Here is a 14,548-nt window from a genome sequence, read left to right on the forward strand (position 1 = left end):
TTGGTTAACAGCAACTTTCTATATTTAGAGATAAGCAACGGCAGTTTGTCACCATGGCAACCGGAGGTTAGGCTCAAGTCTTCACAGCATTAGAAGATGATCTGCGGGTCACTTTCTGACAATATTATTGTAATCTTCATCGAGGTGGAGTAGATAAAAAGGTCGGTCAGAAGATCTTATGAGAAAAAGAAACGAAGCTGAGGATGATTGTTTTTGCTGCAGCTCTCAGCTGCTGAGGGAACTGCGAGGAGAAACCAGACCGAGGTCTGGACCTCAGACCTGGGATCAGCCTCATGCCGACTGTTGCCTTCCTCCTCCTCCTCCTCCTCGTCCTGTCTCCGGGGGCCTGGACCTACGAAGCCCGCGAGGACAAGCAGGATGTGTTCGCCCGGAGAGCGTGTCTGGCCTTCCTGACCTTCAGCAACGCGGCGTTCCTGTCAGGGGTCACGGTGGAGCTGCCCTGTCACTGCAAACCGCCGCAGGTACCGCAGGTCGCATCCACAACTCAGAGCTCATCTTCACTTTGATTGTTTTATTTCCTCTGTTTGAGATGTGGCTGGATGTCCACATTACCGGGTGACATTTCCTCACGTTGCCTGGTGACGAACATGAGCGATGGGGAAACAGACGTGCATTAAGCTGAAATGACTGAGCACAAACGGCCATGAGCGTCCGCTGGCATTTACGTTCTCTAGCTGCCATTGATTACTTTCTAATGATGTTCTTTCTCAGCTGTAAAAGTGAAGAAAAGCAGAAGTTTGGAACATAACAGACAGAAAGTAATGTCTGAAATGAAGCTGTGAACGTAGAGAAAGCTGAGGACACGATTCAGTCCCAGACAGAGACGACTGAACGTATCGGTCAGCAGAACGCTGTCGGTGCTTTCCAGGTCCAGTCGGTCGTTTGGTTCTTCAGGAAACACTCGGGTGGCGCCGAGGACACCCGAGCCCTGACAGATCTCCATGGCAACAAGCTCCTGGACAGCAGGCAGGTCCTCCACGGCAGCGACCTGCGGAGTCGATTCTCCATCGACTCTTCAGCCTGCTCATCTTCAGAGCCGGACCCGACGACGCCGGCGTCTACGTCTGCGGCTCCGCCCACAACGACTTCTTCTACGGCTAGACCTGGACCTCCAGGAGGCCGCGTGGTCCAGTTCAGTCCAAGGTGAGGACAGACCTGGACGGTGGTGCTAACGTCCTGAATCGGACCTGTTTGGAGTTCCTTATCCAAAGATGCTTCCGATCTGCTCTCTGCATATTGCACTCTAGGATTGCAGACAGTATTTGTATATTGTATAGTATAGTACTGGTATGATATTAAGATATTTGTCATTTTAATTTATTTAAATTTAAATTTTTGTATATATTTGTTATATTATGCACTGACTGCTCTGCGTGCTCTGAATTGCCCCTTGGGGACAAATAAAGTTTTTTGAATTGAATTGAATTGAATTGGTCTTGTTTAAAATTTAAATTCATGTGAAAAATTAAAGAAAAAGGCTGAAAACTTTGTTGCACGTGGCGGACACGTTTCAGATCTCTGGTCCAAAGCATTAGGATGAAGCCAATTACTGACCGCTGCACTCAGAGGATGTTACTGTAGAACCAGACTCAGAGGAGACGTTCTGGTTTTCCCGTTGGAGTTCGGGGACAGACAGAGAGACATTGACAGGACAGACTGATTAATGGGAGGATTTAACCTCTCGTTCAAGTCTGTTTTGGTTCAATGGTCAGATTCATGCTCCACGATAAGCAACAACCAAAAAAGAGAAAAGAAACATGAGAAAAACGTTTTGGTGGAATATTCCTCCATCGTTGCTTTCAGGTCGATTCCGAAGAGGGTGAAGGCTGGAGGACCGGAAGGAGCTGGCCCCCCTCAGGAACCGTACCGGGTCTTCACCGGCTTCCAGCCCTGGTCGGTGTGCGACCGCTGCGGGATCCCGGGAGAGCAGGTCCGCGTCGGACTCTGCTACGTGCACTCGCGCTTCCTGCACGTGCGCTACCGAGGGGCCAATCAGACGGCTTCGTGCGGCTCGGGCGCGCTGCCCGCCGCCTTCAGCCACCTGAGGAGAAACGGCGCGACGCTGGAGGTTCGGAGCTGCCGGGCGACCTGCCCCGGCGGAGACCGGCCCTCCTCCAGGCTGCTCGCTCTGCTGGCGTTTCTCGGGTACAGGTGAGCCGGAGGAGTCCTCAGGTAGTGCTTGTGGGTGAATGTGATCCAGCTTTGGGATCTGGTCTGGTGGAGCAGGACTTCACATCCCAACCCGATTATCATGAATCACACAACAGTAAAATCCATTTAAAGTTCATTTACCGGAACCACAAAGACACCTGGTCTTCACATGAAGATAAGTGAAGTCGGTTCATCATTGGAAGCTGAAATTCAGTTACAGATCAATCACTGGCGAGACAAGGCTTTTCATAGCACCAGGTTTTTGCTTGAAATTCCAAAATGTGACTGTTTTTCACAAATTTTCAATCTGTACGTTGGTCACATGATACCAAATGTCGCCAGAGCGCCGTTTCACGGGAAACAGAATGAGCAGAAATCGACTGGATGCTCAGTAAACGCAGGATAAAGCTTCGTACTACAGGTGGGCCACGCTGTGTTTCCCCTGAACGGCCCTTGAAATGTCAATTGAGAGCAATTATTGGGAAAAAAATGCACAATACATGCAATGCCGCTGCTTTGCATCCATATTTTTACATGTTATTCACGCTTGTGGCTGTTTCTTCTAACTCAGAGAGTATTTACTGACAATCCTCTGCTTGCTTCACTGAGAACAGAGCGCAGAGCCGACAATATGAACCCTCTTCAACAAACAGATCGTACAATCACAAGGACTTGAGCACTTCAGAGCTGAAACAGTTTCTTAACAAAGCCACACAATGAATCTCCCATGTGACCTTGTGTTTAGTCTCCTCCATGCTTGAACTTTGATAAACACTTTAATGCGACAGCATTGCAGCCGCTCGAAGTATTTGGATTGAAGTGACTGAAAAAGAACATTCTCAGTGGCTGCTGGGTCCCAGAGAGAATGAAGGTGGACTGGAAAAAGCCAACTGAGGGTTTTCACTGGCCCAGTCTACGTGGGTGTTTTTTCAATCCGACTGTAAACAATCGTATTAAACATGTGTCTATACATGTACGGCATACAGAGCGATCCACGATGAATCCTCGTTTACAAGTGTTTACAAGGGCTGGCGGATTATACAGCGTCCTGTGACATGCACACAAAGTCTCTGGAGGAACTTCCAGTCTTCCTCTCTGCAGCAGCAGTCCTCAGCGCCGAGCAGAGAGTTTTTATCTGCTGATATCTGCTCAAATAATGTCCCAACATCTCCATGAGACGCTGCTGAGGGAGCGGCTGCTCCCCTGGCCGGAGCAACGCCGCGCCGAGCGCCACGTCTCGGTGTGAGCTCTGCTCCATGCCGATGTTTTGAGTTAACTGGTGCCCGTGTTAACTGGTGACCAGTACATGACTGAAACATGTAGTCATTCTGGAGAACGTCAGTTATCAACAGTTACAGTGAGTGTATACGTTTTAAAGTCTTTTGTGAGTCTTACTTTAACAACTACTGTTATCGGCATGTGTTTACACAGACCTCCGCCGTCATTCGTTAAAACAAGAACCAGTTAATCCATAACACCGGCCAGACGATCGCTCGTATTCTGCCACGGAGCTCTTTGTACAACTCGCTGTTTCACAGTTTGCTTCCATCTCGCCTCTCCAGTGTTTGTTCTCTCGGGGGTTTTATTAATTAAAAAAGTGTTTTTCAACCGCTGCTTTTTCTGCTTGTTTCCTGCTTCCGGTTTACTGCATCACTACTTACTGGGGTGTGCATGCTCGGAACATCTGCTGTCAGGCGGCGTTTATATGAGACACGGAGCAGATTGTCGATCGGTGTAGACCACCTCATACAATCGGCTGTGAAATACAATCCCCTCCGAGTGAAGCGGATCCACTCAGGTGTTTACATGACGCGTTTACAATCCGCTCCGCCATATAAGCGGATTATACTGGCGCATGTAAACGTGCCTGTTGCGATGTCTGTTGAATCCCTTACAGTTCTTGTTGATTCTATATGTGAGTTTACACTCTACAAACTGCATCCTCTTCACTGCAGTTACTTTACGTTCAGTTCTGTCGAACAGTTGAGATGAGAAAGTCGTACACAGAAACAACTGGAAGGGGGCAGAAATCTAATGTTACGGTTTCCATTTGGTCAACAAAGGAAAAGAAAGACGGAAATGTTCATCTGAATTGTTCCCGACAGACCGAGGGGCTTGGATTGCTCTGATAAACACTGTAAAGTTTATTTTCTGTTCCTTTGGCTCAAAGTTTCATTTTTATATTCATCACAGTAAAACAAGTTTTCAAAAACACTCAGACTGAACCTTTGGTTTTTAAGGTTGAGGATCGAATAAGGTGTAACATAACATTCTTAGAATGTTCAAACTAACTCAGATTCTGCAGCAGCCTGAATGAGATCCTGCTCCTGTGCCGCAGTTCCGCCTCCACGCCGGAGCGGATCCGGTGTACTACCTGACCCACCCAGCAGATGGCGTGCTCACCTTGGGTGCCCGGCGCCGTCCCAACATGGCCGTGGCCTGGGACCGAGAGTCCGAACAACCTCTACCGGTAAGGGAACGCCAGCGGCCGCGCCGAGCCGCCAGGCCCGCTGCAGGTCGACGCCGAGGGCACCACCGTCGTCTTTCACCGGCGAGAACGGGGACTCAGGTTAGCGAACGCGTCACGGATCTGCAGGTCTGAAGAAGCACACACACACGCTGTCACACCACACAGGAAGCGAAGCCGCTCGCTGCTTTCTTCGCTGGCGGTTGTCACGGGGTCGCTGACCTGCTGCTCTTCGGTGACGGTGTTTGTGCTTCACCTCAGAGGTCAGAGTCTAAACGTCTCGTCTTCACACCTCTCACCTTTTTTTTTTCTCCGCCGCTCTTGAACGAGAGAGACGTCTGTCTTTTTTGCCGGAGCTCACCAAACAGTGCAACACACCTTTTTAGTGCATCATGTGACGCTGCAGGTTTCTTCTCACTCACTTTGTGTGACAGTAATTCAGAGGGCTGTGAAGATAAAACCTCGACCTGGACTGTTCCCAAAACATCCCAGGTTCCTACGTCTGCTGGCTGCCGGGCGGCGGGCTGCTGAGATCCGTCTGCTGATCACCCCCGCCTCGGCCGCGGCCCGTCCGTCTTTCCTCCACCCCCCGATTTCCCGGCCGCCGTTCGGACGCTGCTGGAGTCCTACGCCATCATGGCGGCGGCGTTCTGCCTGCTGCTGGGGGGCCGGATCGCACTGAGACACCGGAGAGACGCCAGAGAGACGCATTCGGATTAAGACTCCGTCAAACAGCGACGGCGAGGAGGAGGAACCGTCTCCAGCGTTTAAATCCTGAAACCGAGGTTCATCAGTGAGGAGGAAGACGCTCTAAACTCCTGACAGCCGTTAGAAGAATCACCTTCTGGCTGTTTATGCGAAATGAAGTTGTAATTCTGAGTTATTTCAGTATTGATAAGACGGCCAGTCAACAGGAGTTCAGTGGAATAGTAACAGAACTGCTTCCATGATAATTGAGCTAAAGTTTAGGTTTCAATGACATTACTGTGTTTGTTGTTGTATCAAGACCATTTATTAGTGATAAGTTAACAAATGAATAAAAAGAATTGTAGCCTCTTGAACGTCTTCGTTTGAAACAGAATTTAAAAAAACAGAAACGTAAAAATTATGTTTGCTGCTGTTTTTGTCTCATCAAGGTTTTTCAGCTCAACGCACTCTGAAAGCCACTGGGATGTAAATGAATCTCTGTTTAAGCCAACATTTTCAAGATAAAACCGAAAGTAGTGGTTTCATTGCAAAAACAGCGCCAACTTGTGGCCACACATGGAAACGACATCGGACTGTGTTGTCGTAGAAATTAACATTTCAAAGCAGTTTTCTTTTGCAAACCTGACAGGCGGATTCAACACAGTTTGAACAATGTATCACAGCTCAGTGCTTCATGTTCTCCCTGCTCGTTCATGGCGGCGTCTGTTTCGCCTCGTTTTAACGAGCCGTCCAAACAGAAAGCAGTTCCAGTTCGTGTTCGTCAGTCTCAGAATAGACAGAGCGCGGTAATGAGTCGTCACACCCGGGGCCCCTTCCAGCACCTTCAGGTGTTGAAGTGTCTCTTGAAAGTTTGCTGCCGCTGCTGGTGAGGAAGAGGAGGAAGAGGAGGACGGCGAGGGCGAGGGAAGAAGCACCATCTGGCCCGGCGCCGTCTCATTACGGCGTCTCTTCACCCTGAGAGCCGGCGGGAGGACGAACACACAGAGCTGCGCTCCTCCTCACTCCTCTCACTCTCACTCTCACTCTGCTCGTCACATCTGAAAATCTCGCTTTGCTTCCTTTATTCCGCTCATCCCGGAGGATTTCCAGCAGAAACCTGAGACTCTACCTCTGGAAAGCTCATTCTCATCCTGAAAACAGACATACGCAGAGCTCCTCCTGCAGAAAGTTTCCAGTGAAAACGCAGCGTTTTTGTATTTTCGTCTGAGAAAAGTTTTACGTTCAAAACAGTGTTTTAAAAACAATGTGCACGAGCATATTGTCAGTAAAGTTGCATTTCCTCCATTTGCATGTAGACGGAGTTGGAGTGTTTTCAAAAAGTAAAAATTTCCCCCCAGAGTGTTTTCAAGAAGTTGCCTTTTTCCACATTAACACTGAGACAGAGTCCTGTTTTTTGAAAAGTTACATTTTGCCCCATCTTCCACCGTTGAAGACATTTTCAAAAAGATGCATGAAACATACTCCCAAACGGAAGAAAGGTTTTCTGTTTTCACTGGAAAACTTCATGAAAACGGAGTCCTGGCAGCAAACAGCTGCTGCAGATGATTCAGTGAAATCAGGTTAGCACCATTTTTAGCTAAATGCTAGACTTTTTATCTGTAGTAATCTGGTTTTCTAAAGAAGCATATTAGGTTTGCTGAGATGTTTAATGACTTAACAATGATGCACTGATGTTTTATTTATTTATTTGTTTATTGGCTGGGTTTCATTCCACGAATAAATAAAATAAAAATTACATTATTTCATGAGTTTTGTTAAAATATGGATTTTGCATCATGTTAAAAACGGTTAAGTGATAAAAAGTTTATACTTTTGTTTTGGAGCTGAATCTTTTTGTCACGTGCACGATTGGTGGCGCGTGCGCATCAGACCGGAAGTGTGGTAACCTGAAGTACATTCACCAAGACACACAGTAGGTGGCGGTATGCACCTAAGTTATTGGTCGCCACCCGCCATTATTCCGAAGAAGAAGAAGAAGAAGAAGACCGGAAGTGTAGCGGGCGCATGAGAAACCGTGAGGAGTCAGCCTGTCGTGTAACAGAGGAGACGTTGTGAAGGACCGTCAAAGTGAGCAGAGCGGTTTCGGGGACGGACCGAGTCCGCTGGGCTAAGCGATCCGGATGCTACCGCCCGCTACGACTTTTTAGCCGAGCGGAGAGGAGAGAGGCCGGCCCCGCGGATGGAGGACAGGAAGACTCACCGGGACTCACCTGGTGGAGACCAGGAAGACTCACCGGGACTCACCTGGCGGAGGACCAGGAGGACTCACCGGGACTCACCTGGTGGAGGACCAGGAGGACTCACCTGGACTCACCTGGTGGAGGACCAGGAAGACTCACCGGGACTCACCTGGTGGAGGACCAGGAAGACTCACCGGGACTCACCTGGTGGAGGACCAGGAGGACTCACCGGGACTCACCTGGTGGAGGACAGGAAGACTCACCGGGACTCACCTGGGGAGGACCAGGAAGACTCACCGGGACTCACCTGGTGGAGGACCAGGAAGACTCACCGGGACTCACCTGGTGGAGGACCAGGAGGACTCACCGGGACTCACCTGGTGGAGGACCAGGAGGACTCACCGGGACTCACCTGGTGGAGGACCAGGAAGACTCACCGGGACTCACCTGGTGGAGGACCAGGAAGACTCACCGGGACTCACCTGGTGGAGGACCAGGAAGACTCACCGGGACTCACCCTGGTGGAGGACCAGGAGGACCTCACCGGGACTCAACTGGTGGAGGACCAGGAAGACTCACCGGGACTCACCTGGTGGAGGACCAGGAGGACTCCACCGGGACTCACCTGGTGGAGGACCAGGACAGACTCACCGGGACTCACCTGGTGGAGGACCAGGAGGACTCACCGGGACTCACCTGGTGGAGGACCAGGAAGACTCACCGGGACTCACCTGGTGGAGGACCAGGAGACTCACCGGGACTCACCTGGTGGAGGACCAGGAGGACTCACCGGACTCCCTGGTGGAGGACCAGGAAGACTCACCGGGACTCACCTGGTGGAGGACCAGGAGGACTCACCGGGACTCACCTGGTGGAGGAACCAGGAAGACTCACCGGACTCACCTGGTGGAGGACCAGGAAGACTCACCGGGACTCACCTGGTGGAGGACCAGGAGGACTCACCGGGACTCACCTGGTGGAGGACCAGGAAGACTCACCGGGACTCACCTGGTGGAGGACCAGGAGGACTCACCGGGACTCACCTGGTGGAGGACCAGGAGGACTCACCGGGACTCACCTGGTGGTGGACCAGGAAGACTCACCTGGACTCACCAGGAAGAGGGATTCAGCAGCATCCAGCCCAGAGGACGAGGTTTTTTTCTGCAGACAGGTAGGATCAAACTTCCCACATGTTTCAGTGGAGGTTACTCACTTATTATAAGGAGCCGGCTGGTAATAGGTTTACTATATATTTTCTAATTTCATAGTTCTTTTCTCAAAAATACAAACACGGATCCATGCAGATTTATGTTGATCTGTAAACATCACATTAAATTCTTTCTCTTGTTATTTTTCCAACAATTTATTCAATCATAGATTTATTCTATTTGTCTGTTTTTCCTCAAAACGGTAAATTCCATTAAAGAGAGTAGATTAATGCTTATTAATTCTTTGAATTCCTCTTTCTGCTACATTTGTGGTTTTTGGTTGCAAAAAAAAAAAAAAAAAAAATCTGACATACAGACAGAATATTTAGTAATACCATCCATTTATATCACTTTTATACTTTTTTTTTTTAATTACAAAAATATGAATCTTTTACATAATTCAGTATTTATATTGTTTAAATATCTTTTCCTACCTTTTTGGATTTCATGTGAAAGATTAACATTTTCACATTAATGCAGTCTGGATTTCTCTTGGTTTTGGAGTAAATTATGTTGAATAATATTAATACAGTTAGGACTTAAAAGATAATTCAGCTGTTGGATTATTTGAGGACGTCGACCTTCAGTTCTTGTAAAACTGACGTTGAATCTAAGATTTGGACACAACGCTGAAGGAACTCTTTCATCCAGACACTCAGCCTAAAGATTCAATAAACCTTTGTGGATTAGAAGAATCCTTTTCTGACTCTGAGTCATCATGGCGGTGGCCTGAAGAGAAGCTCTGTGATCGCAGTGACTCATCTTCCTCCTCTTCCTCCTCCTCCTCCTCTTCCTCCCCTGCAGCCTGATCTGATCAAGGTTTGAGGACTTGGTACTAAATCTTCGTGAAGCAGACGCCCAAAGTGAAAAAATGTTTTGAGGTCTGGTTCAACAGAAAAGCAGCACAGCTGGAGCATCTGGGCCTCCTCAGGGGGAAACTGGCCGAAAGGCTCAGTCAGTCCTGGAGGACGATGATCAGGAGAAACCAGGACGAACCAAGAGGAAGATGAAACCTGTGAGCGACTGAACCTGCTCCGCTTGTCACTGAAAACACAACCTTTTGAAAATATTCTGAGTCGTTCTCCACAGAAAAGACGGAAAACGAGGCTGCGCTGCGCTGGAGTGAATATTGACAGTTACTCAGTAACTCTCTGTTGTCTGTTTATGAAATAGTGAATAAGACATGGCTGCCAAAAATATTGGTGTTGCTGTAAAGTATTTCAGAGAAACGCAGCGACGGATCCACCTTTCTCTGACCTGCAGAGACGTTTCTGTAGGGGAGGGGCTTGTTGGCCACACACACACACACACACACACACACACACACACACACACACACACACACACACACACACACACCCCACTCATTAATCACGCTGTGAGTACATCCACGGCGCCGTCTGCGCTCGGACAGACGAACACACACTCGCTCCTGCAGCCGGCTCGACCTGCTGGAAGCTTCCTGAACGCCGCCGAGACGTGATTCCTCCTCGCTGTTCCTCGCTCCGTCCTGTTGATTGATGTAATTGGAGGAAGATGTCGGCGCTCATCGCTGCACTCGGCGCTCCTCTTAGTTAACAGGCGCTCAGAGGATAATTACCCAGCTCCCCGTGGAGAGCCTGTCTGGAATTGGCTTTTTTTTTTTTTGTTTCATTCATATTGATTCTGTGCGAAGAGCTTTATTTTAGTTGTTTTCATTCCGAGCAGCCGAAGGACTCCAGACCTCCACCTCCTCCGTCTGACGCCTCAGAAACACAGAAACATCTAGAAACTCAGCCCCGTTCAACCTTTTCAAATGAAAATGGAAAACTTTTGTTGCGTTTCGGGGTTCTGTTGACACGACAGCGCCGTTCGGAGCAGATGAAAACCAGAGATGTTCACAAGTCATTAATGACAACATTAAAGGTGTAATACAGGATTTTCTCGAAAAGACGAAGCCAAACGTCTGTTACTCACTTTTTGAACGACGCGCATGTGCCAGACCATCCGCCCGGCTCTCCTGCTTCTCCCAGGAAACGCAGAAGCGTGCGAGCGCGATCTCCTCCGGCGTGCACGGCTCTGTTAGAAGTTCTTTGAACTTCCACCTGCTCCCTTTGAGTACCACCATTGTATTTTTGTTTGTTGATGTGATTTTGATTTGTTTATTATCATGTTACTCAAATAAAGAAAAAAAAAACCTATCACACACACATCAAGACAGGGAAAACCATGGATTACAAGGGGGATAGTAAAAGCCTGTAATAAGAAAAGATATATTTATAGAATGTACATGAAACATAGAAGGAAAGAAACTGAACTTGGATACAAAATATATAAGAACAAATTATTAAAAATTATAAAATGTAATCAATGATTAAATTACTGTAACAAGCTAGAACAACACAAGAATAACATTAAAGGAACATGGGAAGTGCTAAATGGAATAATCAGGAAGGGAATCACAAAACAAGGATGCCCAAAGTTTTTTGCAGAGGGAAATCAAATTATCAACAAGCCTGAGGAAAATGCTAATTCATTGAATAATTACTTCATGAATGTTGGAGCCAACTTAGCCAATGAAATTGTTCAACCACCTAACACCACTGGAATTGATGACAAAATAATCCCAAAAAATGTAAAATCTTTTTTTATCACAGGTGTTCACGAAAATGAAATAATTGAAATTGTTACTTCTTTCAAAAATAAGAGGTCCACAGACTACAATGATATTGATATGACTATGGTAAAAGAAATTATGAATGATATAGTTGCTCCTTTCACATATATCTGTAACCAAAGCTTCTTAACTGGTGTCTTTCCAACAAAAATGAAAACGGCCAAAATTATACCTGTTTTTAAAAATGGAGACAAACATATAATTCAGTAACTATCGACCAATTGCTTTACTACCACAGCTTTCAAAAATAATTGAAAAATTATTTGTAAAATGACTTGACCGTTTTCTTGACAAATATCAACGTTTATGTGAGCAGCAGTATGGGCTCAGGACAAACAGGTCAACATCAATGGCTGTGATGGGTTTAGTGGAGAATTTAACCACAGCAGTAGACCACAAAAATACTCAGTTGGCATTTTTTATAGATCTATGTAAGGCATTTGACTCAATTGACCACTCAACACTACCAAAAAAAATTAGAACGATATGGGATCAGGGGGGTTGCTCATGATTGGATAAAAAGTTACCTATCAGAAAGAGAACAATATGTACAACTAGGTAATAAAAACTCAGTTAAAAGCCCTGTTACTTATGGAATACCCCAGGGATCAGTACTGGGACCAAAGTTATTTATCCTCTATATAAATGAAATCCGCTATGTCCTAAAAAATATTAATTGTATTTTATTTGCTGATGACACTAGGTTGTATTGCTCTGGGCGTGACCTTGATAGTCTCTTACATACTGCTGAAAAGGAACTTGATATTTAAAAAAAAATGGTTTGACACCAACAAATTATCGATAAATGTGAACAAAACTAAATCCATAATTTTTTGTAACAGAAAAATTAACAAACAGTGTTGCATTAAAATTGGCAGTGTAGAGATTGAAAGGGTGGACTCCACAAAATTTTTCTGAGTAAAACTAGATAATAAATTAGGCTGGAAAATGCACATTAATAAAATAAAGACAAATATGTCAAAAACAATTGCCATATTACATAAAATTATACATTCTGTGAATAAAAGTGCTCTTAAATTATTATATAACTCTCTGATCCTCCCGTACCTTAATTATTGTGTTGAAACCTGGGGGAATAATTATAAGACAAACATGAATTCAATTTTCTTACTGCAAAAGAAGGCAATAAGAATTGTAACTCAGGTAGACTATTATGCTCCAACCAATTATCTTTTTATTAAAGTGTCTTAAATTTCAGGATATTGTCAGTCTAAACACTGCTTTTGTCATTTATAAGGCTCATAACGATACGCTCCCTCACTACATCCAAGTCTTGTTCAAACCCAGAGAGAGACAGTACAGTTTGAGAGGAGACATGATTTTCAAAACGGCTTCAGTGAGGACCAGCTTGAAAAGTCGATGTGTTTCGTTTAGAGGTGTCAATTTATGGAATGATCTGGACGATACATTAAAGGGCCCCAAAAATATTCATACTTTTCAAAAAAATGTATAAGGTCAGTATTATAAATAAATATAAAGTTACTGATTAAACTAAGCTACTCTGGAAAACTTACAAAGTGTAAAAATGACTGTAATCAAATGTCTGAGCATGTGTGTTTGTGTGTGTGAGTGTGTATTTTTGGGTGTGTCTTGAACATAGAATAGTGTGTAGGTGCGAGATGTGTGAGGGTAAGAAACGCTGAGAGGTGAAATAAAAAAATAAATAAGGAGAAGAAGAAGCAATACCTGGACGAACTAGTTCTTTTCTTTTGAAAATATATTTTGTTGCTGTCTTGGTAACATTTATGTTGCTGGGGTAGGCGATACAAGTGATAAACTTCTGTCTATACCCCTTCAGTCAAATGTATTGTTTAAGTTGTAAGTATTATGCTACTTGTGTTTTCCATGTAAAACGAAGACTGAAATAAACCAACTACAAAAAAAAAAAAAAGTCCAAGCAGCCCTTTGATGGGTTCTGTTGGTGTATAACTGCTCCTGTACAGGTTTACTGATTCAACAAGGCTGTTCACTTATCATTCATTTATTTGACATCTTTTCAGGGATCACAAAGCTATGGCTCACGGACTGCTGGGGTTCCAAACCTATGACTGTAGTTGTATTGTATTTTTTTCTTTTAAATAGGAAATAATAATGAATAATTTCTCAGTCTTTGTTAGTTTGTGAGATTTTGTGGTCATGTACTGTGTTCACTAACATCTTGTGCATCTCCTGGGGGCGAGCCGACCCCCACCCACCTAAACCCCAGTGACGCCCCTGATGAACCAGCATTTAGCTACCGACTGAAATATGTTCATTCCAACAATAGACTATATAAAGTGTCAGAACAAAGTATATTCCAGTGTAAAGTACAAAAACAGTCAAATCACTAAATCCTCTGCAATATGAAAAAAACCAATGTGCAATATGTTGGAGAAAAGCACAATGAAGTAAATGTGCATTTTCAGAATCCAGATGGTGAAGTATATCACAGAAACAGTGTCTGGTTACCGCTGGCGTCTCCGAGCATCACTGATCCAAGATGGTGGCAGCTCACCTCAAACATTTCTTCCTGACGGAGGAAGTCTCATTCAGGTGTAATGTATCGTTTCACAGCTCAAGAGATGTAGAATGTCAACAAACTTCATTCAAATTCCTCAAATTAACGACAAACCAGCTGAATGGCCACAAGAGGCGGCAGATCAAACGATGGCGCATGACGCCTCTTTAGTATTCCACAGGAAAACACTGAGAATTCTGGTCTGAGAAAAGCCTGGCTGTACAGGAAATGAGCAGAAAATGGTCAGGAAATAAAATATACGGTTTTTAGTGTTGGTGGTTTTGGGATTCGGTGAAGTAGTGAGAGAGAAACGTGCAGTCTGAGGAGCCGGCTGTGAAATGTGAAGGTGACGGGAGATTTTCGCCTCAGAAGATGTTCTGCTTGGTTTCATCTGAACGTCCAGCTTTTCCAGTTTCATCGGAGACGCAGGATGTTGAGGCGGAGCAGAGGGATCCTGCGTTCTGTGGCGGTTTGCTCCGGATGTTTTGTTTAGTTTTCAGCGATCGACTCTTTTTGAAGTCAAGTATCCCGATCCGGATCCGGATCCAGATCCAGATCCGGATCCCCGAGCTGGAACGCAGGCAGTTCCTGAACCAGTCCTCGTTAAAATAACAAACACTACTAATGTTTAGAGCTTCT

General features: G+C 45.6%; 1 protein-coding gene across 1 annotated transcript; it reads left to right on the forward strand.

The window, feature by feature from the left end:
• Nucleotides 1-293: 293 nt before the first annotated feature.
• LOC115408373 (Ig-like V-type domain-containing protein FAM187A) lies at nucleotides 294-5,359 on the forward strand. The gene is given in 10 exon segments (XM_030119087.1): nucleotides 294-482; nucleotides 890-1,025; nucleotides 1,028-1,117; nucleotides 1,863-2,172; nucleotides 3,496-3,529; nucleotides 4,511-4,623; nucleotides 4,689-4,741; nucleotides 5,132-5,149; nucleotides 5,152-5,184; nucleotides 5,187-5,359. Coding segments are annotated over 10 exon segments (1,149 nt in total).
• The last annotated feature ends 9,189 nt before the right edge of the window (nucleotides 5,360-14,548 follow it).

Source organism: Salarias fasciatus, chromosome 20 (genome assembly GCF_902148845.1).
Source record: "Salarias fasciatus chromosome 20, fSalaFa1.1, whole genome shotgun sequence".
Lineage (NCBI taxonomy): Eukaryota > Metazoa > Chordata > Actinopteri > Blenniiformes > Blenniidae > Salarias > Salarias fasciatus.